Source organism: Cupressus sempervirens, chromosome 9 (assembly GCF_028749045.1).
Source record: "Cupressus sempervirens isolate cs-2001-9-10 chromosome 9, ASM2874904v1, whole genome shotgun sequence".
In the NCBI taxonomy this organism is placed as follows: domain Eukaryota; kingdom Viridiplantae; phylum Streptophyta; class Pinopsida; order Cupressales; family Cupressaceae; genus Cupressus; species Cupressus sempervirens.
In genome coordinates, this window is record NC_143126.1 from 539579494 (window position 1) to 539606661 (window position 27168).

A 27168-nucleotide genomic window follows, 5' to 3' on the forward strand; every position below is an offset into this window, starting at 1 on the left:
ATATATATTAGCAACTTAGGAACTACTCTCATGGTCACTTGTGTGAGAGAATTTACTTTTAGCATTCTCAACATTATTACAGTTCCTTTGTAAATATCAATAGTATATTTGGAATGAATAATAAAAGGACATTTATTATTCTTTTGGCTCATAATGAACATAATCTTGCAGCATGAACTAAATTAAGATGTAAAATTCTTATGTAATTGTATGAAACCTTTTTGCAATCAAAACTAAATTTCAGCATGTGTAGAAATTTAGTAATAGAACCAAAAAGTGTAGATGAAGCATGCAAGGATGATCATTGGATTCAAGCAATGAAGAACTAGATCAGATTGTGAAGAATGAGACATGCGAATTGGTTAGTAGAGATATTGAAGGGGGTGGGAAAAAATGGGCAAAATAAGAATGTTCTGGAACTAAATGGGTTTTTAAAAAAATGAGTAAACAAGGTGAGGTAAGAAATAAAGCAAGGTTGCTATGCAAAGGATATTCAAAGCAAGAAGGTATAGATTATGAAGAGACATTTGTCCCTATTGCTAGAATTGAAGCAGTAAGAATGTTCTTCACTTATGTAGCAAGTAAGAAGTTCAAAGTGTATCAGACGGATGCAATGTCAACATTTCTGAATGGAGAACTTGAACAAGTCTACATTGAGCAACTTGAAGGATTCCCTTTGACAAAAGAAAAGGATATGGTATGGAGATTGAAGAAAGCATTGTATGGCCTAAAACAAGCACCCAAAACCTGGTATGCAAGATTTGACAAGTATTTGGCAAAGTTGAGATTTGCTAAAGGTACAACAGATGGTAATTTGTTTTGAAAGAAATTGAGAATGGATTGTTGATTATTGTGGTATTTGTGGACGACATAATCTTTGGAGATAATGATGAAGCAAGTGACGAATTTTTTGATGAAATAAAGAATGAATGTGAGATGAATATGATTGGTGAGATGAAATATTTCTAAGTGATGGTATCTTTCTACCACAGACTATGTATTTAAAAGACTTGTTGAAAAGACTTAGCTTGGAAAGTTGAAAGTATGTTGGTATACCTATGATAATTGGTCATAATTTATCTAGCAAAGATGAAACACCTACAATGGAGCAGAAGAAGTACAAATCTATGATTGGAGGTTTGCAATATCTGACTCACACCAGGCCAGATATAGAAAATGCAGTTGGTATAGTAGCAAGAGTTCAATGAAATCCTAGAGGCACATTATGTAGCAGTAAAGAGAATATTTAGATATTTGAAGGCTGCTCCTAATTTTGGCTTGTGGTATGAAAAATCAAGTGACTTTACTTTGTGTGCATGTATTGACGCGGATTGGGCAGACAATATGGATGACAAAAAGAGCACCAATGGTGGAGCATTTTTCCTTGGAGGAAGATTGGTTTCTTGGCTAAACAAGAAACAAGGTTGTATTTTACAGATTACAACAGAGGCAAAGTACTTAGCAAACAATTGTAATCAGATTATGTGGATGAAGCAGATGTTGGACATTGGGATAGAGTTTTCAAAACTTGTTATCATGCATTGTGATAACACAAATACAATAAGTATGTTTAAGAATCTTGTGTTGCATTTTAAGATTAAGCATATATCCATTAAGTATCATGTTTAGAAAGAGAAAGTTGCAGAGAAAGAAATCAAATTGGAATATGTTAGTACAAAAAAGCAAATTGCAGATATATTTACGAAGCCTTTGCCTAAGGATACATTTGAGTATTTGGGAGGTGTCCTTGGGGTTATGCCCTTGCCTACTTCTGAGTAGATGATATAGAGAGTGCATTAATCCAGTGGTATAGAGCACTGTCGTTTATCTAGACTAGATGATAATGCATCCTATATGGGGGAGCATCTATAATGAGTAGAGTCATCAAGGACTCTAGGTAGTTGGTATAGAACAGTGTCTTTGGACACTTGAGTTGGTTGAAGACTTTGAGTAGTGAATCAACATAATGATGCCTTTGTCATTGATGTCAATGGGGAGAAGTGTACATGAAAAACATCCTCTAGCACAATGGGGGAGAGAGAGTACATAATAATATCTTCTAGTAGTATGTGGGAAATGTATGTATGGAGGAGAATTGTTCATGAGTGGAGTGACGTCAATAGGGAGAAACATTGAGTTATATCAATGGGGGAGTAGTGTGAACAATTGATTTCCATCCATGTAAAAATAAATAAGAATGGAGAGTTGTTCCTGTGAGTTAGAGTATGAAATACTAATGTTGATCCTAAGGATGAGGAAGCATAGATGGATAAGTGTTCTTGTGAGTTTCATATTTGATTGATGAAGAGGATTTGAAAAGAAGAGAACATCAACAATAGTTGCAGAGTTAGATTTGGTATTCTTGGAGCTTAGATGATTTTTCATCTCTGTTGTCATCAATGTCAAAGAGAGGGATTGTTAGCATAAATGTTGGCGGTATTCCTTTGGGAGAGAATCCTAAGCATTGGAGAGTTTGTTAGCATGATTTTCTTGATAGTGTTTGTCATTAATGTCAACATAGTATTGTTCCTGTAAAGACTAGCAGAGTAGCAAATAGAGGAGGTTGTACACATTGTGTTGAAGATCAGGTCAAGCGTAGTTAGGGATATATTCTACATTTTGTCCTAATGATGTAAATAAGTGTGTGTAAAGAGTTGAAGATATGTAAGAGTTATTCAAGAATTACAAAGGACAATGTGCAAACAGAGCACCTAACAAATGATTCTAATGTTTTGATTGTTTCTCTTAACAAGGATAGAATTGTGATCAACAAAGTAAGACAGTGACAGTAGACAACCTGATGATGACATTAGCGAGTGCACAAGGTCAGAGGTCGCACATGTAAGAATTTGTAAAGACTATGAGATGACAATGTCTTGTAATTGTGAAAAGATTTAATGAATTGTAATATCTTGATGAGGTCCTATTATAATTAATTGGGAAAGCCTCAAGGCCAACTCAAAGAATTATTTTGAGGATGTGGAATAAAGGAAGGTTGTTTTCCTTGTTGTAAAGTGTAGCAATTGTGTGATATGCGATGTACTTGGTAAATGCGAGTAAGCGATCCAAAGGATTATTGGATGCAAAGTTGAAGATCTAGTATTGAGATCTAAAGAGGCTTTGTCTGGTTCAAGAGGACAGAGAAAGAGTTCAATTTATTTCATTTCTAATATTCTGCAAGGAATAATACAGAGATTAGTTGGACAAGTATTTGGTGGTCTTGCCTCTGAAGTTGTTTGGACAATAGGTCCATCTGCCTTCTACAACTCCTAACAGGGTTGGAATCTCCTAATAGGGCTTCAAAGTCTCTTAATAGAGACTAACATGTACTGAATGTATTTCATGGCTCCTAACAGAGGCAATCCTCTTTCAAGGAACTTTTATATTAGCAATATTACTAAATTTCTACACATGCTGAAATTTAGTTCTGATTTCAGAGGTTTCTTAAACATTTTACATTTTATTCAATTCATGCATTGTGAGAACATGTTTATTATGAGTCAAAAGAATAATAAATGTCCTTGTATTATTCATTCTGAATATACAGCTGATATTTACAAAAGAACTATAATAATGTTGGGAATGTTGAAAATAAGATTTTCTCACACAAGTGACCGTGAGAGTAGTCCCCTACTTGTTGATATATATTCTACTCTACAAAAGTAAATAATAGAAAAGAAAGCAAAATAGTAGAAAGTCATGGGCACTAGTCATCTTTCGTCCATTCATTGCCTCGAGCCACATTCCATCCATGCATCCAAACCCTACATTCACAAGGTAATTTGTTAGATCCAATGGATTAAGCAATGCAAGTGTTTCATTCACCTCAGTCATCTTTCCTATCATGCCATTCATTTCATAAAATTAAACATATATCAACAAGGAAGGAAATATTTTCAAGGCAAAATGTTTTATTACTAACATGTTGTTTCCTTTGCAACGTTTTGTTTCTAACGGATACGTGGATATAAGAGCAGGCTCCCACAAGGATTATTGAGCCTGACGTACCCGTTAGAAATAGAACCTATGAAGCTAGTCAAGACAAATAAGATAGGAAAGCATACTTTCAAAGGGACATGTGTCTATTATACATGAAACCTTTTATTATCACATGGCAGATTACAAAAGAAAGTAACTTGCTATAGGAAAGAGTAGAAGAATAGAATTTCCAAAGAATGCTATAGAAGGGATACTACAAACAAGAGGACTCATATATTGCAGTACACAAGCAACAACAATGAAATGCAAAATATTACTATTGCTATTACAGTACAAAAAAGGGAAAAGAATTATAAATGGCGGAAATTGCAGCAAGTATATTTATGACAAGTCAAAGGTTTGAGATAAGGCACAAGAAGCCATTAATACCAGAGATATGTAGTTACAACAACAGAGTAGATATATCAAATTTGCTCAGTAATCAACAACAAGAAACAATGGCTTTGAAAATGCTAGAAAAGTATAAATGGTTTCTAACAAATTATTTTTAGTTCAAAAAACTCAAGCCCAATCATGTATATCACAGGAAATCTTAATTGATACTGAAATAATCATCTAAAATGGACAGGAATTATTCATGGCATCAATTCATTATGGATTTTTTAAGCAAAACATGAGAGCTCTAGCATGGAAAGTCACTCAGAAAATAACATCTATAGCAAGGGTTTTATTTCCATTTTAAGTAATATAATAGATATGATTGGAGAAAGCCAAATGTAAGAGTCAAAAAATATGCAGAATGACAACAGTAGTAGGTAATGAAGCCTTAGTAACGATGGTTAGTATCAAATAAACTCCAATTATCACGAGTAATGAAATTAAGGCATGCCACTTGAACATAAATTTTGATGGATTTGTATCAAACAAAAGCTGAAGCTCATCATAAGAAAACCCACAAGGAAATCTTTGTATTCACAGCAAGTGGAAAAATGCCAATAGCAAATGAAGTAAACCCAAACCCCATAAGTCCGAATAACAAAGGTCTTGATATATTCCAACAATTTATGATAGTTGGGTAAGAAACCCAACTTAGGGTTTTGCAAAAGAGAAAACCCAGAAAATGGTAAATGAATAAATAGAGATTGCAATTTCAACAAAAGTCATTCAATGTAATGAACAGGTTCCAGGCTAGCAATGAAGAAAGTCATATCATAGCAGTCGAACAACAACAAGACTTCCGTCGAAGTTATGGTAGCAAATGAATCATGGCGTCTCCAAGGCAGGTCATGGCAAAAGAAGAGGTAGTATAGTAAGAAAGCCATGGATTTACCTTTGTAAATTTTTAACAGCAGACTATGTAAAGCCACAGTTGGAAGAGGATTCCATAATGACTACAAACAATAGGAACCATATGCCTTATATTCTTTTCGAATACTTCAAAAAATTCATGCCAAATACGAAGATGATGATCATGGCATCATATCTTGGTTGCAAGCAAGCGAAATATGACAGTATTAAACGCCAATAATAGTTCTATGAAGAGGGTTCCACAAATGCAAATAATACAGCATAATACTTCCAACCAAAGACTCCAGATTAATAGCACAACATCAATACCTCCATTCATGGTGACGACAACAACTAGATATGGTGGCTCAAACAAAATGTGCCTAGCAAATGAAAGAAAGAGGAAAACATGGCGGCTCAAGGAAAATATGCTTGGAATCACAAAAAACCATATGAAAATCTTTTAGAACGACTGTAGATGGAGCAATTTCTACTAATGGCAGCAGAAACAAGTTTTTCCAGCATACCCTAGCTCCTCTGAAAACTTGAAAGAGCACAAATGATAATAAAATTCAAATGAAGGATGAAATTAATGATCTTAGGGTTATTAGATGAAGATATAATGCCCTCTATCATATTGTATAAAATTTGAGATCTGATGCATTTGGAGGGATTCTATTTCCCAATATATTTTCCTTTTATATTGTCACGGGTTATGGAATTTGACTTAAGTGTTATTAACACTTGTCATGAAGGCATATCATATATGAAATAAAAATATACAATAGTGCTTTTATAAGCTATTATATATTTATATTATATGTGTTAGTTCTTTCTTATGACTTATTCTTTTAATTGGGATTAGTACTTATGATAAAATTGACATGTGTTTAAAGAGGGAAAGGAGGAGAAATATGAGGTGAAGACTTTGTATTCCAAATCATTTTAAATCATGAGGAGGGATTGTAAGAGCTAAGTGTAGGGTCGAATTTGGACTTTGACTAGGCATCTTGAGGGTCTTTATGATATGTTGGAGAACTTTAAGGGCAGTTAGGAGTGAGTCATAAGTTTCTTTATGACTTAGTAAGGTTATGAGGCAGTGAGTCGTCATTTTAGATAAGATTTGACTCCTTTTTTGGAGCCTTCTTTCATAGATTCGACCTAGGAGTATTGTTTTTTATTAAGGAAAACAAGTTTTGAAGGGGGCCTAAAACCCTTTGCAGATCAAATAACTTTCAATGACGCCCAAACAAAAATTACAACAATCTAAAGGTGAAACAGGTCACCCACCAAAAAAAATAGGGTGACCAGGGTGGCCTCAGATAACATAGTGCACTACTACCACCTTAATAGGTTTTGAACGGGAACCTGTAACCCCAAGGTTCCAAGTCCTGAACCCTGACAAACTACTAAAAAACAAGCAGCCAAAAAGGCTAGGAGAGCCAAACAAAAAGGGACATCCTCAAACAGAATAGGAGAAGAACATGTGATTAGGATTTACATTTTTGTCCTATCTTTTGAGATCATAAAGACATATCAAATAGTGGATTGGAGGGCCTAACCTTTTTTCCTTCAATTGTTGTCCATCCATCCTCCACCAAACCAGCAACCTTCTGCTACGCAAAGTCATCCACATGACAGACCGCCCCCAAACCCCTCGCAGCAAGAGAAGAAATTCCACTGCCACTTGGAATCTGGACCAGAGCAGTAGAAGGGACAACTCCAACCTGAGACAATGCCACGATCAAAGCAACACATGAATCAAATGTTGCAACATCTAAAGGAGGGACAACAGTATTGTTCCCCACCTTATGTTAGTGTAAATAATTAATTATTATTACACTTTATTTAAGTTTACTCAAGTTAAATGCATTATTTTATTAGTTGTCATGTAGACACCTAGGAGTATGCATACTCATATGAGTTGTCTTGTTGAAACCACAAGAGTTAGCAACTCATTTTAGCACATGGTGTCTACAACATAGAAGTTTGCATATTCAACAGAGTTGTCATTTACACAATACAGTTGTTCACACTCTAATTAAGCACATGGTGTCTACAACATTCTTTTATGTGATACACCTATGTAAGCTTATCCTCTCATCATCGCACAAACTCCTGCTCAATGGAGGATAATCCACTCTTGGTGGACATGTGTTTAGTTGTGAGGCTTATCATTTTGCTAACTCCTAGTCATTTTAGAGATTTTTATATACAGGAACTTCTAGTATACATTTGGTCCATATTGTACTTTTTTCTTGAGCTCCTTGATCTTGGCATCATTTTGCCAGAGGCAAATTCTTACATCGTGCTAGAGCTATACTAGATTCTTACATGGTATCAAAGCCATAAGAGCATCATTTCATAGCCATTGCATACCATTTTTGCTTCACCTCTCGGAGGACCACAATTCAGATCTGGAGTATCTACAGTCATTGGGAGCATCTAGAGCCAAAACGAACCTCACCATTGCATCCGAAGCTTCAATTTGGTGAATTTTGACTATAAATTTTCCTACCTTAGGCCATGGTCAAAATTGAGGCAATTTTTTTAGCAAATTGGAACCCGAAGGCCTGATTTACAAAATTGGTATGATCTCTTCAGATCTATGCAATTGATTTTAAGATTTGTAATCAGATATTGGCATCATATTCAGAAGGTCAATAAAAACTCCAAATCGACTTTTGTTTCATCAAAATCGGACATCTGAGGTGAAATCTAGAGTCAATTGATTTTTTGGAAGTGTGACAGTGGCGTTTCGAGAAAAATAATTACAAAGTTGACTTTCAAATAGCGATATCTCCCTCATATAGACTCTTTTTTTCTCGCAATTTTTTTGTTTTGGGGTAGAATTTCATGATCTACACATTGGTGCAGGTTGTTTGACATCTCTGTTCCTGAATTTTTCTGCAAATTGCAAATCTTGATTTTTGCAACTTCATAGGCTTGGTTCAGGCTCGTCTGGACACATATTTAGGTGCTCTTTTTTTTTTAGAGTGCATGATTTTTTCTCTACTTTCAAAATCTAGTATTAGTTTGGAGTAATTCTAAGTAAACATAGTACTTTTAGAATTTGGTCTCATTTTGGCCTATTGGCACTTGTAATTAATTAAATCCTTGAGAGGTCTTGTGTCTTATCTTGTTGAGTCTGATATAGCTTCATATTTGTTGTTGTAACCAGCAAAACCAGAAGTCCACTGAGTCCCTAAATTAGCAAGTGGCCTATTGTAAACACACTAAGTATAAATTCCCAAATCATACATTAGGGAGGGTTTCTTTGATTTTTTTGCATTTTGGAGGGTGCATATATTTATTGATCTCATGGAGTCATGTCACAAGTGTCAGTTTGGTTTAAAATTGAAGTTGACAAAAAGGAACTATCATAAATGGAGTGCTTTGATGATTGATCATCTAAGAGAGCATAAGGAAGTATTTCCTTTTCTATGTTTCAAAGAACTGCCCTCTTACACTAATCCGATGCCTATTCGCATAATTGTGCAAGCCATTTGTTTCAATATCAATTCGGATTGTTTTGATGTCCTTAGAAAGGTCGGTGAACCTTATGATCTTTGGATGACCCTTTGGAAAGGATATGGAGATCCAACAGTTCCTCCATTCCCAGAGGACATTCTACCTCTAGTCACTCCAATTCTGGTACCTACAAATCCAGTTGAGATCATACCTCTTGATGCTCATGTTGCTTCTACTGATCCAGTTCCAGTCACAAATGCTCCTAATTTAGTGCAACAGGAAACACCATGTTTTCCTATTTTAGCTTGATAGGATGACTTCCTTCCAAACATTGCAGTGTTGTTTGTGGAGTCTTACATGGAAGATGTAGGAGACATTATTGATGGCATCCATCATCTCTTTGTTGAGGAGACTTCTTCACTAGTTGTGAGGGAACACTCTGACCCTCAACCATTTGACATTCCTTTGAGACTAACATGATTGTGGACACTTCTTTTCAGTAGATGGAGAAGGACTCTTTTACTTCAGAGGAGACATATCACTCTTCGGAGATTGTATTCCAATTTCCTCAGACATCATATCTTCTAAGGATTCTTCTGACTAGTTGGGGAGCATTTTCTACTACACCTATGGCACCATTTCTTCGTGCAAGGAGGAACATCATTCAGTTTTCATGGTGCAACTTCTTCAATCATCAAGGAGCTTCTTTCATGGGTGTGCATTCATCATTAAGGGGAGCTTACATTGCTTCTCTTCTCATATCTTCCTATAAGGATGATTCCTTGTCTTTGGAGTTTGATTCACTTTCATACATGGACATGTTATCTTGTTTGCCACCTTCTTTTAGGCATCCACTAGATTGGCTTGTGGTATCTACATTCATCAAGGACTTGTCAACATATGAGCAGACTTTAGAGGCAACATCCATAGCATACTACATATGGATTCCTCATCTATCTTCCTATCCACAACGGGAAGTATATGTGTACCTATACTTGATGGATCTTCTTCCTAAAGGGAGAAATGTCATTTGTAGGCATTGAATTTTCTTTTGTCTTCAAGCACTCATCATCAAAAGATCCTTCACTAAGGGGGGGATTTCATGGAGGAATTCTCTATTGTATATGCATGATGTATGCCATAATGGGGGGTCTTGATTACTCCAACCATACGTGCATCTTTCTTTATTGTACTTATCTCTCTTTCTAGGGGAGGATTTTTCCCATGAGGTTTTCCCTCTTTCTCCATTTCCAGAGAGATTGCATTGAATTGCATAACATTGTATGTAGAGCATTGCATTGCATAACATTGTATGTAGAGCATTGCATTTGTACATGGGTACCTAACATGACTAGTAGCTAGGACCCATCATGCATTTCATCATAGCTTTTGTGAGCTTAAGTGCATTCCCCTAAGTTGCACTTAAAGGGGGGTGTTGGTGTAAACAATTTATTATTATTACACTTTAATTAAGTTAGGTTAAATACATTATTTTATTAGTTGTCATGTAGACACCTACAAGTGTGCATACTCATATGAGTTGTCTTGTTGACAACACAAGAGTTAGCAACTCATTTTAACACATGGTGTATACAACATCTTTTTATGTGATACACCTATGTAGGCTTATCCTCTCATCATCGCACAAACTCTTGTGCTCAATGGAGGATAATTCACTCTTGATAGACATGTGCTTAGTTCTGAGGCTTATCACTTTGCTAACTCCTAGTCATTCTAGAGGCCTTTATATACATGCACTTCTAGTATACATGTACATTAATTCACTCTCATATTGTTATTACGATCATACATCATTTAGTCCATATTGTGCTTTGTTCTTGAGCTTCTTGATCTTGGCATCATTTTCCCCTAAGATAAATTCTTACATGGTATCAAAGCTATACCAAATTCTTACAAGGGGTAACATTTAAATCATTAGAAGCAGTAGCAGAATCCTCCACCAAAGAAACCTAAGAAGAATCACCTAGCTCCTCCCCATCAGAGGGAGCTTTCTGAACCGTGTAGTGATCATCTGAAACCCTCGTTCACCAAGTAGGTGACTTTGTTGATCTAATCTTTCCAGAGGAGCAGCATGCAACAAGGTGGTTGGTTTTATGGTGTTTCCTGCATCTGAAGGGGATTTCTTCATAATCAAGAAGCTCAATCCAAGAGCCAATAGGAGAGGCTAGCATAATCATTTTTGGGAGCCCCTTGGAGACGTCAATCTCCACAAGGATATGAGCATACGTCGTTTGAAACACATTGGAAGATGCAATATTGTTACTTAATCTCTTGGACTATTATTGTAAAAAGAGTTATGATTATGCAGTGGTGATTTTGGTGACATTTTTGTGTCCTTGGCATTTTCTGCATATTTTGTAATTCATTTTGGAGGATGCTTTATACATGAACTGAATCATTTAGTGATATTTTTCTGATTTGAAATCCAACCTTCATCCTTTCTGTTACCGTGTGTGAGTAAGATTCAATTGATTAAGTGTTAAGTGAATTTCAAGATTCCTTATCATTCTGTCTCGATTATCACCTAGTTGCAGTTTGTGCTTTTACTTGCAGGTTGTAATTTGTGTATTATGTTTTGAGACTATTTTTTTGTGAATGTTTTCACGTTCCTTAACTCTCATTATCAAGACCTTGTGATGAAATATTAATGCAAGTCAGTATAGAGTTTAAGTGTTGATCAATAGGGGGAGTTTCACTATTTTATTAATAATCATGTCTTCAATATTCGTAAGCTTTTAGTGCATCACCTATTAGCTAGGCTTAGTTTTAGGTATATTTCTACATCTTTCTCCCTTTTCCTACCAAGTTCAGTTCATTTTAGTTGCAAGAGCTTGTGATTATCCCAAGGAGTTGGCCTATAACCCGAAGATCCACTCAATTTCAAACGAAAATCCCACTACATGTTAGTGGTTCAATGTTACCTGAAATTTTCAATTTCTTTTCATTGAGTATGGTTGGGTGCAAATTTCAGGAGTTAACAAATACATCATTTTGTGGGTACCATCCCCACCATGGTTTTCCCTCTAATCATGGGTTTCCCTATTTAACATATCTAGTGTTATTATGTATGTGTGTCTTCTTATGGTTGTTGATTATATTGCTCACATGGTTAAGGATTAATAAGGTTGATAAAGGTTTTAATAGTTGGATAACTGATTCAACCCCCACCCTCTCAATTATCTTGGTGAACTTTACTTTCTAACAGACCCACTACTTGCAGCATCCTTTTAGTGTCATGAAATTTGGATTGTAAGACATAGTCTAGCATATTTTTATCTTTAGCCTTATTCATACCCACAATTTGGAACGTCTTCTTCTAAACACCGATCAAAGTATCCCATTGCTCTTTGATGCTCAATCCATTGTTGTTGAACTTTGAAAGACATGCAAATATTGTGATAGCATTTGGGGTATTATGATTGTGAAGAAGGGAGACATTAATTTTGAAGAAGAATTTCAATGAGTTCCTCAAGCTTTTCTGATGGCTTCCATTACAAACAATCAAAGCACCCATTGGGGAATGATCAGAGATAGAGGTAGAGGCTACCACAATAGAGGATAAGCAACCAAAAGAACTAAAGGAAAAGAAAGAAGAATCAACGTAAACCCTATCCAATCTATAGTATACCCTCTGCCTTCCAGATTGATTATTGCACTAGGTGTCCCAAATTTTTTAATTTTTAAAAGGACTTCTTTTGATCTCAATACAATCTCTCAAAATAAATCTCATCTCCATCCTCTGCCAAAAGTAGTGTTCATTTACTTTCCAATCAAATTTAGATCCCCCGCATTTATCCTCACCATGTTCAATCATGTTAAAATTTGTTGCTAGGATCCACTGAGCTTCTTAGAGTGAAGAAGCCAACCAATTCTAGTAAGAGGCTCTATTATAGTAATCATTAGGGGCATAGATGTTACAAACTCCAAAAGTGTTCTCCTTCCATTTAAATGTAATTAAAATAGCTCTATTGTAGGGAGAGATGCAAAATTTTATCATACCACTTCAGACCAACAAGAATAGCTACAACCTCTCTCCCATTTTCATGTTTGGATAGAAATGGGTGACTTTGACCTAAACAAATTTCAACATAGTGAATACAGGGTAACCAATGACTCTAACCTCTTGTGAAAAGATCAAGTCTTTATTAATCAATTTTTTATCCTAGCTTCTAATAGATTTACTTTATATCAACCATTTCTAGGGCTCAAGCATTCCAACTAGATACATTCATCATCATATCAATTGGAGGAAGGTTTTTAATTTCTATAAAGCCAATTAAATCAGTCAAGAAATTTAGAATGTTTCATTTTATGGGGTTGGTTATTAGATAGGGAAGCCCTTTCAGAGGTCTTCCTTTTTTTCTTCTTTTTTTCTTGTTGACAACCTCAAAAAACTAGCAGCTCCATCTTCAATGATAATGTGATTTTGTGACAATATTCCTTGAGGGTCAACTAGCATTTCCTCCAAGGAGACCATAGGTTTAGGTTGGGGATTGACCTATTCTACAGATGTTTTGGTGGAGAGCCTAGCCTTTTCTACTCTCTCATTAATGGTGGCCAAAGAAAGTCGTTGAACATTCAATCTAGCACAAGTATCCTTGTTAGTATTAGCCTTGACAAGTTGGCAATAGCTTGGAGGAACTGAGGTGGGGTTTTGCATACCACCCTCATCATTAGGGATAACCTCATATTCGTCTTCAAATCATGGATTAGAGTGGGAAATAAATTTCTCCAAACCCTGATCATCAAGGGGTTCATTCGACTTAAGTCCATTAACATGATTTATGGTCTTGGCAGAGTCATTTTTAGGAACAGAGGAACCCTCTATATTAATTAACTTGAACTTCACCATTTTGAATCTTTTTTAGGTCAAGAAAATCCTTGTGGATATGTCCATTTAATTTGCATTGAAAACAAGCATTGAGATTGTCCAATAAAGCTAAATTTTAATATTTATAGAAATACTCCTAGGAAATTTGAATTATGAGTTCTAATGCAATTAGGACTCTAGCCTTAAGATGAGGGAAGGTTATTTTAGATTCTTCAACTTCTGCTTGAAGAACTAAGCCTAAAGGCTTTAAATTGAAGAACTAAGACAATTACTTGTTCACGGTTCCCTTTTGAAGATCATGATAAATCCTTGAACAAATATTTAACCGCATTCCAATAAAATTTCGTAAGAACTCTGTAGTCCATATTGTGGTTACTCAAACAAAGCAACAAATAACCCCTTATCAATCATTCTTCAAAAGTTCATGCAAATTCCCATCTTTTTTACTCCACACATTAGCAGTCCGATCATCAAAAAATCCTTAATGACAAAGAATATTTACTCACTTGAACAAAGCAACTAGCCACATTCTTCAATCTTGTAATGCCCCGCCCGGAGATCCTTGGAAACAAGGATGAAAAATAAGTCAGAACACGTCTTTTTTTTACAAGTGTAAATGCACATGAGACAACCTACACAAACCAAAAGATCGCAACGGAAGACTGAAAGACAACCAAGCACCAACGGATCTCCAAATGCCACTACCAACTAGAACACAATCACAAAACCACAAAGACCTACCAAGTTGCAAGACATAAGCTGACTCTTGGAAACTGGCTTAGTCTAAAATCCTAAAGCCCTGAAATTTGGCTAAGTCTGAATTTCTGAAGCCCTGATTTTTCCTAGAATCTACACCTTAGCTCATAGAGGTCTGAAACCCATCTCAAATGAATCGTCGCATATATTAAAATATATCTTAAGTATACGTCAACTTATACTTAAACGATATATTTTAAGCCCCTTACAACATCTGAGAAGCACTAGGAAGGTAAGAAAACCAAAAGGGTATCTAAAACCAACTTTCAAACTTTATTTCGACAAGCCTAACTAGCCCCTGTTTGTCGCGCGAAGACAGAGCACCAGTATTCCTTCTCGCGCGAAGACTTTCACCGGCTCGCGTGAAGATTCTCAACGGCTTGCGCGAGGACTTTTCATCCTCGCGCGAAGACTTGAATTCTCGCGCGAAGAAATCCGCGGCTCACGTGAAGATTCTCATCCTCGCGCGAAAGAGAATCATCCTCCCGCGAAGATTTGAATCAGCACGCACTCAAAAACACATAAACAAGGCTAGAACAAGAACGAAACAAAGTTCCTCCACACCGGGGAGTACCGGATCCACTTTTCGAGGTAAGGACACTTGAATCCAAGCTAAGAGATGGACAACTGGAAGCAAAGTCTAACCATCTAAAACAATAGCAAGGGAAGAACAGAAGGAAACATTGCAATAAACTAAAGTAACATTGCAGTGAACATGAAAATAACCTCTTACATTAAGCATAAATATCAAAGCAATAAACCAATTAACTAAACTAGGTACGCGGTTCCTCCCAACCATCAATGGCGTCATAGGACCATCGTGGGCCCTAGCCATCCCCCGCGCATAACATCCCAAGCCACCGATTAGATCATCGGTGCTGTTGTGATAGGGACATCACTACTAAACATGCTACAATATAAGTAATGAAATCTAACATGCTAGTAGTAACATAAGATAACCCTGTAATCAGATAACATCATCTACTACATGCTAATCATCATAATGAGGAAAGCGTTAAAACTAACATCATCTAAGCATGATAACATCCTAATGAGAGCATAAATCACAAGAAGCATACTCCGTATACCGAAGTACCAAGTGACACATCCAGCAACGATCACACTAGAACAATAGACCGTCTCTGTACACCAGTCCCTAGCAGTGGTGAAGGTAGCTACGCCTCCTAACCACGTGGCACCCGTAGGTCCACACCCGTCGTGTTGATGGAAATCATGATCCAACCACACACACAAAACATCAACCATGACTAACACACACGCCAAGCAGTATGATGACTGAATCCAAGACATAGACAATGCATAAACTACAGGTCCTGGTTAGACACCTCAATGGGCTACTACGTAGGGACTGACATCATGGAGAGTCGCTTGGCATCGAAAAGCCCAAGTTAGTATAGGCAGCTACTCTTCTCAACAGAAGGCGCACAACCTAGGGCAGCTACTCTTCACGACGGAAGGCGCACAACCCACACATTTTAATTATCTTGTATTTATTACCACCCAAAGTTTTAATTTAATTATCACTTATATAAAACTTCCTCTACCAATCGGGAAGTAGTCACCAGGTTACAGGATAGAAGCCCCCTCCATATGCTACCCTACCCTACCCATGCTCATCCAACGATGAGTGCCCGAAGGCATGCAAACTCCCAACCCAACCCCAATGATCATAACTTCCGGAAGTACCACGGAAGATCGGGCCTCGCAGGTCACTCGACAATATACATGTGTGTGGCGCACCACCATCACAGAGATCATACACAAGGACAGGATGAGAATGCAAACAAAAGTCAATCGACTGAAAACATAATCGGGATGACGGATGCTACATGCATCCCAATGCAACAAAAGATGCAAAAGTGTTCTAACTGTGTCCAAACGGATCATCCAGGTCCACGAACCACAATGTGCCAAGAAAACCTGAGAAAACAGGGCGGCACGCAAAACGAGGTAAAAACTCCAAATTTTGAAAAAATTCCAAAATTAAAACCCATTTGGCCTTTGGGTTCAAAAACCCCAAAAATCCAAAAATAATTGAAAACGGACACCGTATGCAAAAACGGCCAGCATAACGGCCCAAAAACCCAAACCCCCATTTCAAAAATAGGTAAAACGTTCATACCCGACCAACCGGGCAGAACTAGCAAACAGAAACGGAGAGGAACACTAGTTCACAGCCTCCTAACATATTGCTACAAGAAACGGAAGCAGAAACAGAGAAAAAACATTAAAACGGGAAGACCCTACCTAACAACAAAAAGGGCCGAAATTGAAACCCATAGAATAAAATAAATACTCCGCCGAAACTGCTGAAACTTTCGGCAAAGCGAGAACTCCTCGAGCCGAATCCAACGGGACAAACCTCGCAAAGATCCCACGCTCACAGCTCCTGCAACGAGCAAAACAATAATCCTTCAGAAGAGGATTTCCAAATTTGCTCTCCAAACTCAATTTTCCAAAATGTGAGAAGTGAATAATGAATTCACTTTTCCAATATTTATTCATTTTGAGTGAATAGCTGATAATGGAAAATAGCTAGCTGGAGTAGTTAAACTCCGAAACAACCCAAATGAAAACAGGTTATTATCCGTAATGGAAATTCACCTAAGGCAAAGCTGCCAGAAATTAAATCCAAAAGATTAAAACCCGAAAACCCAAAATTACAGAAAAACACTTAACACTTTCGCGACAAATGCGAACTTCTAAATGCACAGACATGTTCACTGGTCTAATCACATAATGCAACTGAGTTCGGATTTACTAATCACCGAAAGGTTTTAATATAAAACAAGTAAATAAGGATACATCGACCATATAGGAGCGACATTGGCAAAATATGAACAACTGGATCACTAACTTCATAGGCCACTGCCAGGGATGTAATTCCTACACACTAGAACACACGATCAAGTGCAATTGCATATAATATAATAGTCGAAGCAATTAAAGCATTTAAATAACTCATTAATCTATTTACACCACTCACATTCGCATTAATCATAAAAGACGAGAATGAAGTAAATAACCATAGTATAGAATCCATCTCATAACATAGTCAACAAATAGGTCCAATACATCATATCACCAGATAATCAGTTATCATAGATCTACTGTCATCTCAAAATAACATCAACATGCAAATATGACAAACTAAACAGCGTAGCAACAAAGCATCTATGGTACGGAAATCAAAGTATAACATTCGACCCTCAGGTCCTCTCAAGGTACAAATATCAAAAGAGTATCAAGTATCTCTCGAAACAAAAATAGACAAGGTACAGACTGCAAACACGAGAGGCACTACATCTTCCTTGTCCATATTTAATGGCTCGAATCATTTTGTGGTTGGGAGAAAGTGTGTGTGTCTTACCAGATAAGGGAGTGCACTTACTGTTTCCTCTCCCTTCAACTTCTACAAAACAAACAAGGCCTCCCTGTCCATTTCCCACTCCATGGGTATCGGATTCCAGAAGTCCTTTGTCTTCCACTCTAGTGGGTCTAAGACATCCATCAGAGGTAGTAGTAACTAGATAGACCAAGGTAGAATCCTCTGCCGAAACTGCCTTGTAAGTTGGTTTAAGTTCCTTCTTGCCTTTAGTTGGAATTGAGGTTGCCTCCTATACAATGTCAGAAACATTCTCTCCTCTCTTTCCATACCACTGTCATTAATATTGGCTATTTAAAACTTAATTGCATTAAATATAACTAGGGCTTGAAGAACTAAATTTTGGCACGAGAGGAAGACAAAATGGGACAAAGCCACAAAAAAGAGAGGACTAGTGTCATGTCCCATTTTGTGACCTTCCTTGTTTTTTCTTACATGGCGATCATTTGGCAACCTTGTTAATTTTGACCTAGTCAAACCTTGATTGAACTTGGATTAATTAATGGTTAAGTTAACTATTGCTTTCTGATGGTTAATTAGTGTGATTAAATGGGTAATTAATGCATTGAATAGTCTTGGTTACACCAATTTTAATGTTAAACACGATAACATTATAAGTTATATTATAATGATGATGCATTGTGGATATTGATGCATTGTTACTATATTAAGTTATCTAATTAATGGATACTGACTCAATCTTGGTTGTGAGTGTTTGAGTGGATGCAGTATTCATCGCGACGAGAGTGCGGTTGAGGTAGAGAGGGTTAGCCTCTTGGAAGGGGATGGACGGATCATCTTGTGTAGCTCACACACACCACTTATTAAATATGTGTTAATTCACTAATTGTGGCATTCATGTTGTGTTATTTTCATAATTAGAAATCATCTATAAATTCTTGTCTTCTTGGATAGAAATGTGATAAAAGTAATATGTAGATGTTGATCAATTTATTTATCAAAAACCACCATTGTGTTTGGAAAACAATTATCATTAATTAGGCACAATATTGAAAGGCTTTCGTTATGTTTTTCACAATTTTTCCTTAATTAGATAATAAGATTGGGGAAAGTGTTAATTTTATTTGGTAAAAGAAAACAAGGAAACACCCAAAATGGGGTCAGTTACGGCAACAAGAGGAATAAAAGAGATTTTTGGCAAAAGAAAAGGCAGGGGCGACTGGAAGGAGTGGAAAGTGGGGTGTGTGGAAGTAGGGAAGGGTTCTTGGTGAAAGAAACGTACAGTATCTACTGGAAAAACTTGGAGAGGAAGGGAGGGGAAAGATTGGAGGTCGCTGGAGCATAGCCAGTCTGGAGAAGGACTGCACAAACTCAATAACCAGGTTCCTTGTGAGTTTCTCTTTCAACTCTCAAAGTGGTGGAATGTTGGTTGCTATTGGTATTCGGTTCATTGTGATTCCAGTTTGATTAGTAAGGGTAATTTTAAAACCTATAGAACCCATTGTTGTCATTAACCATGGTGGTCACATCCAGACATCTTCTATTGTTTTATCTGTCTGCTAGAGGATTTCATGGCTTATATAATGCCTTGTAATTGCCATGGGTCTCTTTAAATGCCAATCATATCATTCTCTTTTGCAGCACAGTAGAGTTGTAATACTATACAGGTTGTCAAATGCCACACTTCCTTGGGCATCTTATTCCTCTGCTCTATACAGCAAAAGCAATGTGGTTTAGGAAATCTACTGGCTCCTTAGCATACCCAAAAGAAAAACATAGATGGTTTGATGATATTTAGCTGTTGGTAAATTATATCCTTTTTAAATGATGTCTTCACCCAAGGACATACAATTGCTTGCTACTATATTCTTTTACATGTAAAGAAGCTGTGAACCAATGGAATAGGTAAAACGATATGATGCTTTGAAGCTGAAATGCCCTTGCAGCCTGTTAAGACGTAAGGAAAACTTTACTTTTGTGCTTTAAGCATTTCCAATTCAAAGTTGATACTTGCTAGGTAATGTAACAGCTAAGGAAGTTGATTTGCCTGCAATACTTCTTTTGTTTCATAATCCTAGGATGATTTACCTAGTGGTTAATTAAGAGGAAACTTTTTTTTTTTCCCTTAACTAAGATGGATTTGAACCATGCCATACAATGGAAAGCTGAAAGATGACCAGCAAAAACTTAAGTAAGATTAAGCAAACTGAATCCACATCATTCTTATACCTGTTTGAGCCAAGTAAAAGGAGTAGAACTAGGGAAAGGGAGATTGATGTATGACTATTTGTCACTTAATGCTGAATGCGTTCATGCATTGGTAGATGTGTATTTTTTAAAAATTATGTAAAACTGGATTAATTATGAATGAGTTCATGCATATGTAGAACATTCTGTATGCAAACAGCTATAGGATGACGGAGTCATTTCAAACTTTGGTGTGTATTATAAGCTTGATTGAGATATCTTTAATTTAGCAACCTGTAGAAGCACATGGTAAACAGAGGACTGTTCTAAACGTAAACATTTGGATTAAGGCTGAAATAGATTTAGGACACCTACTTCTTCCAGTTATCCTTGGATTAAACCATCATCTCAACTAGAATGAGGGCCTTAAAGCTTCTTGTATTGATCTCAAGAGCATCAATACAGCAATTACTTTTTCTGAAATTGCTGATGCTGAACTTCAGTCATTAATTACCTTATTTTTAGTTTAAAAGCTAATATAGAAACTCTGAATTGAGAAATTGTGGCATGGATACTTTCTTGAAATTGCTGATGCTAATCTATTAAGTAGAAGTTACTCAGAGAACTGGGTCTTTTTCCTGAATGCTGATTTGACTAAAGTCTTCTGTGTTTAATCCATTCCTACTCTTAAGGCAATTCAAGTTCATAAATTAGTTTATGCCGAATATGATCATGTAGCTTTAGAGATAGATGGTTATTAACTGCTGAAGGTCTGAGTGTTGATGTTTAATTCCTAATGGAAGGGTGTAATGTGGCATTAGGGAGGGTGGGGATGGATGCAATATGTTTTGCTTCTCTCAACCTGTTAGAATTCTAAGAATAGGATTCCTTATGTTTTGTTTCATTCTCAGTATTGTTGACGAAATTAGTGCTTGGCCAAGCTATTATTTTTGCATTTAAGTATGTCGTTTACTAACAGGTAGCATATCTGTGTGACTATGCTTACTTTCATTTTCGCATATGTGTAGATATGCAATTATTAAAAAAAATGTACATTTGGGTAGATATGGTACTGTTTTTCTTTCACTGCATATGGATAGATGTGTGGTGTTCTTTTGTTTCCTTGCTGCATTCCGTGATTAGGCTACTAGGCACATGGATGCATGTAGTATGTTTCACGGCTGCACCGGATCCATCCAATCCATCTTGTTCCGGGAAGCTAGGCTTCTCGTGCCAAGGTTGGGGTATTTTTTATGTCAGGAAGAATCCCAGGGGAGTAAACACTCTGTGGTTGGCAAAGTAAAAGCGTCTGGGCCACACTCCTGTCTCAGATAGCAAATGGACAATGTCCGATGGCTTTGCAGACACTTATAGAACACCTGTCAAGTTTCAGATTCTTTCTTAGGATCATGTATCTTCATCTTGGCAATGATGTACGGTATCAACAATTGTTGTAAATTTTGATTATCATATACTGTAAACTTAAAGTTGGTAATGTGCTATTGCTCATGTACATGATGGATACATAATGTTCATACATTGTAATTCAACTCCATTGATAATATTCTTGCAATGAAATCAGCAGTTTAATGTTATGCTGAATTTGTTGGTAAACTTATTGTATATTTTTTTGTTAATGGTTAACGAATGAAATTTGACTATTCAACTCTGATTGTGATTGGTTCTTTTCCGCATCTTTCGTTGATGTGTGATGTGGCATTTCTTTCTTAGGACATGGTTCTTACAACCAGAAACACACAAAGGCAAAAGACAAGGCAAAAAATGAAACAAAGACAAGGAAAAACTTATTGAATTGGATGTCACTATAACTATTAAAGCTTAGTTTCTTGTGTACCAAAAGCCTTTACTTGGTTCACTGTTCTGTTTTGGATTCTATCTGCTCTGTCACTTGGTAACAGAGCCAGATAAGAGAAAACATTCCTACTAAAAATATGAGAAAGTGGCATAATATTGCCCCACCGGTATCCTCTCCTAAACATCATGATTGGGTGGCTGTAGCTACATTAGAGAGTGCAGCCTGCTAAAGATTTTTCATACCAAGGCAAAGTAGAAATATGTTAATGCGTGATGAAAATGGCTGATTTAGTTTTACATCTGGAAAGAAAAAGAGATTGGATAAGACCAAATCTTATGGAGATCTTCTAAGGGACAATATTTCTCTACTTGTGATGCTGAATTTGCAGACATCGTTCTCTTTACAGAAGACAAAAAATCACATTTGGAAATGTGATAAAAACATGGGTTTTGAATCACATTTATATAACAATCACCTATGCTTCACCATGGCAGAAATAAGAACTTAAAAACTCAAGGTAAAACAAATCGACCATATACACACCTAAGTTTCCGATACGTTAAGTCATTCAAATTATGTGAAAATAAAAGAGAACAAGCTTCAGATAGGCCTGCACCCATCATTGTTTTTATAGATCCCAAATCAAGTCTGAAATCCAACAATGAGTGTATTCCATCAAAAAGATAAATTGTAAGAGATACTATCGCCAAAATAACTTGGAAAGCATTCTTAGCTTCTAGGATCCATGCACACACCCACATATAGGCCTTAAAATACGTGCATTCAGTTTACAGCCAAATGTTGATATTTAACAATAATATAACAATAAAACCTCTACATATGAGCAGTCAAGCCTGACATGTGGGGGAAAGTCCTATCTGATCCATTAAATTAGGTATGTTCTTTGATATTTAGTATAATATAAACATATCCTGCTCCTTTTTACTCCTACGAGAATTGTTGCGCTAGACTTCAATTATACATTTAACTCTAAATATTGTCATTATAGGTGCCATCATTAATACCATTACGAGAAGACATTAAGGATGTGAAATGTGTCCTTGTTGATAGAGATGAGTTTTAAAGAGCCAATGTTATTGTTCAAGATATATATAATAGATTAATGAAGCCATCCCCCCTGACAAAAACTATTCTTTAATGACACATCTATTAGTTTGTCCATGCTGACAATAGTATATTGATGCAGCAGGATCTCGTCCACTTTATCCATATATGTTTTACTCCTTTTTTATTTTCATTCCTTAACAAAAACTAGCGTCTATTATATATATCTTTAATATAAGACTATGCACAACTTTTCGAGATGAGTCCAACAATGTTGTGTTCCATTATGTAGGAAACTGTGGATTGAATTACAAACAAGATTGAATTTCTTACAAATTACTCCTACTGATTAAGAGATTTTTAATCAAATATGTAGTTAAACTAATATAACTTTTATACCCATCAAACTATAAAACTATACTCTCTAATATATTAGCTTAGATATAACTTTCTACTGGCATAATTAGTGCACCTCCTTTTGGTGTAACTGGTACTATAGTTTCTTGTTTAGAAAGGTGAATCCGTTCAAGAGGTTTTAAGTTACCTCTCCTAACATCTGACCAAGCCGACTCCTAGAGAGAACAAACATTTCTGTCATACACCTCAAGTATTGGTCTGGTATAGGTATGGGTATAAGTAGAGGATATGATCGGTACATCAGTATAGCAAATATTTTTCCTTTTTTCCTCAACAATATATATATATAAAGTGATTTACAGATGTGTAAAACTAAATATTTTTGATACTATGACACTCCATCCTTGAAATGTAAATTGATAGTTCAGAACTTCAATATTATGTCATATGCCATATAATATATGGCTGCACTTCAAGATGTCAAAATGAGAAAAGAGACAGTGAAGAGAATAAAATGACCTTTGCATTGAGTGAAATGATGCTTTTAGCAGTGTTATAGGACTTTTGGATGGAAATAAATTTAGGAAATGGCTGTTTGGTTTGTTACCTTTTAGCACTGAGTGCATTTGGGTACCTGGAGGTTCACCCTTGTGCACACCCAGGCATGCCCATGGGTTAACCCATACTCAGATGCAACTGATACATGTGCAGGATGAATTATGAGCATACCTGGAAACATAGTTGATCTCGATTTAAGATGGAAAGCTGTTCTATAAAAGAGGTCTTAATCACCCGAAGGATCTCCAGATTTTATGGCTTGGTTGAGGGAAGTAATTTGTTCAATGTTGGGCCCAAAGCCTCAATTTCCCAAGATGTACTTGGCAGCTTGCTTCCTTCCAAAGTGAGCTAGTACAAATTAGTCTCAATAAAATGTTTACTCAGATTGAATCTCTTGGAGGAAAGAGATGATCTAATGAAGCCCACGTCAACTATATGTATCTCATTTGAATTTTAAGATCTAACTATTCCTTCTTCCTCTAGTAAACTGGGAAAATAAACTTCAATTAGGAAGAATAGTGACTGCAACACAACAATTAGACCTAAAAAGTATGCTTGCAGTTGCTATTGAAACAAGCATAGTACCGAAAACTGCTTATTGCATGTAAACTAACCTATCTACAAACCAGAGATTATTTCATTTTGTTAATATACCATAAGTATAATTATATACCTGCAAATAGAAGATCCGTTCTGTACAGCAACCTATAGTATGTTAGTGTGATCAACATCATGATAAATAGGGTTTCAAAACCCTCTCCTGATTGAAGAGATTGTAAATTTATAAACAATGCCACTTAGCTGTTTCCATTTACAAATCATATTGCTTTTTCCCTTGACAAAAATACCACAATACAAAACAATTTATTTGTACAAATAACCAATTACAATGTAATTATACAGTATCATATCCGATTTGAGTATTGTATTTTAAAGTAAATGCTCATTTTAAATATCAATATTGATGATTGCACTCTGTACATAGAAAGAAAATCAAATTAACTTGAGAGGCCAAGTTGAATTGGTAAGGACGATGGTACGTGACATTATCTACAAAACTTGAAATCTCAAATTTGAGATTCGATCAGGTTTGATTCATGAGAATTTTAGCAGAATACATCCCCCTTTTGTAACAGTTTAGCCAGAAGAAACTTCAAAAATAGGCATGAGTCAGAGATGCTGACATGTACATAATGTAGTCGAGTCTATTAGGATAAAAACAGCCAATTCAAGCCTGAACCTGGTAAATCTTTGAACATTCAGTGGCCTCTACACCAAATGTAAAGAATTGTTTATAGTACAACTTAATTAATTTAGCTTTAATACATGACCAAATATAAAGAATTGTTTATAGTACAACTTGATCAATTTAGCTTTAGTACATGAGCATACATAAATGTCCTGTTTAAATTCACGGTAGAATCATAAAAATTCTTGACAATTAAATGGAAAAAACGGATTGCAGGAAAGTTTAGTTTTAGTGGATATAAGCAAATTGCTCGGTAAGATCAATAAAACGTACCTTAAAAACGCTATCTGATACATTGCAAGTCACCGTTCAATTCCAAGTTCACTTTGATGCGTTGGTAAAAGTTCAGGTATTTCAATACCTGCCGTCTTGTCCTTGTATTTTTCATATAACATTTTGACCTTAGGACTGCTGGATAAAAACTTTTCAGTGAAATCCTCCTCACTCTTAATCAGAGTTGTAAAAATACCGGTGGTAAGGTCTTCGGGAGCGTGCAATTTTAGATACTGATACACCATATACCGTGGCCTCAACCTTTTATCTACACTAAAGTTTAATAATACGGGGTATTTCACCACAGCAGTTGGTTTTAATCCCATAGTACATGTCAAGAACTTCATGTTCTTCTCTAGCTTACCTACAGAGGAACAAAGGAATTGAGGATTATTGTCAAGAATTTCTTTGATCTCATGCTCTAGAAGGCCCGCGTTTTCCAAAATCTTCAATTTAGTATTCACTAGGTCAACATCACAGCACGCAATCCATGGTGCCTTCCTAAGAGCCTCAAATAGTTTATCCTTTGACCCAAAAAGCTTGAGCAGGTATAAGATTCTCCGATCAAGAGTTTCATCCAATCTGAGAATAAGAATTCTGGGATTGCGGGAGACGAGATTGTTCAAATCTTCTTCAGCTATCCCTAATGTTTTGAAGTATTCAATTTTAGGCTTCAAATAATCATCAACCGAACAACTAAGAATAGGTGGGCTTCTGAGAATGGCTTTTTTTATCTGCTTTACAGTGAACCCACAATCTCTGAGCATCTGAAGTACCTGACGGGCTCTATCAGTGGATTTTCTTCTGAAAAGGCCGGGGACTTTGTTCATCAGTAATGTGATTTCAGAGGAAGAAAAACAGCATTCCTCGAGCAAGAAGTGTTTCATGGCATTATGGCGGCGCTGTCTCTTTTCTTCTATTTGTGGGTTTAAATGTGACTGATTTGTGGAAATGGCTTCACATGATATACGCCATGAAAATTTTGACGAGATGAGGACTTTTGGTGGATTTCTAACAAAGGCAAAAAGAAAATCACGCGTTGTCGGAGCTATTGAATGCAGAGAAATGGAAGGAAGGTGAGATACCAGTGATGTATGCCGAGTAAAAAGAGAAGCCCTAGTATCATAGACCGAGCAACAGCGAGATAAGCAATCCATTCAAGATAAGCTGGGTTTGCAGTCGTAGCAGGCGTATGAATTATTCTATATTAATGAACTAGCACTTGTACCCCGTAGGTCCAAGGGTCAAGCCGAATGGAAAACTTAAAAAGGTCTAATTCTTTCATGACAGGACAAGCGATCTATATATTCTAGAACAATTGTATTTGTAAATTTCTTCTATGGAGGCAAAAATAAACACCAAATCTATATGATTACATTATATCACATCTATTACATGTAAATTAAATTATTTTTAAGAAATCATTGTCTAAGTGTCTTGGCTCAATCAACTTGTCTACTTTAGTCTCGATTGTTTCTATTCGTCTTCTACATCTGTGTAGAGGTATGGAAAATTGCGCTGCCATATCGAAGACCTGTTCTACAAAGTGGGCTGCAGAACATAGTAGGGAATGTTCAAATTAATTGTCGATTATTTTAGTTTGAGACAACAAGAAGTATTAGCAAAATAGGAAACTAAACCAAGCTAATGTAGATTTCTATTCTAGGTAAAATTGTGCAAATTTCGTAAAAGAGAACTCGCTAAAACTATTTGTGAGATATGAATTAATAAGTATCTCTCTACCAAATATTAAAGCATATATACATTATTAGACGTGGCAGTGGATATAAAATGTAATAAAATATGAATTTATTTCTAGACCTTACCAAATAATCTCAACATATCCATCTGAACATCTTCTAGTCATTGAAATGTTGAATTAGGGTTCTATGTATAAGTAATTAGATTTCATTAGTGAAAGAATCATTGCTTTAGATTATTGAAAACAACATAATGTACATGTTTTTCACAATTAGAGCATGATTCTATGA

At 36.1% G+C, this 27168-nt stretch overlaps 1 protein-coding gene across 3 annotated transcripts; it reads right to left on the minus strand.

The window, feature by feature from the left end:
• Positions 1-3507: 3507 nt before the first annotated feature.
• On the minus strand, positions 3508-26451 carry LOC149539748 (uncharacterized). 3 transcript variants are annotated; one of them, XM_089800945.1, is made up of 2 exons: positions 25178-26449; positions 3508-3764 (listed from the first exon to the last, which is right to left on the minus strand). In XM_089800945.1, exon 1 carries the CDS (start codon positions 26332-26334, stop codon positions 25207-25209), a length of 1128 nt encoding a protein of 375 aa, XP_089657071.1. In that variant the 5' UTR covers positions 26335-26449; the 3' UTR covers positions 3508-3764; positions 25178-25206. The 3 variants fall into 3 exon arrangements, with proteins under 3 accessions (XP_089657071.1, XP_089657072.1, XP_089657073.1); XM_089800946.1 differs by lacking the exon at positions 3508-3764 and adding an exon at positions 24501-24895 and having other exon boundaries at positions 25178-26451; XM_089800947.1 differs by lacking the exon at positions 3508-3764 and adding an exon at positions 24501-24924 and having other exon boundaries at positions 25178-26450.
• Between the last annotated feature and the right edge of the window lie 717 nt (positions 26452-27168).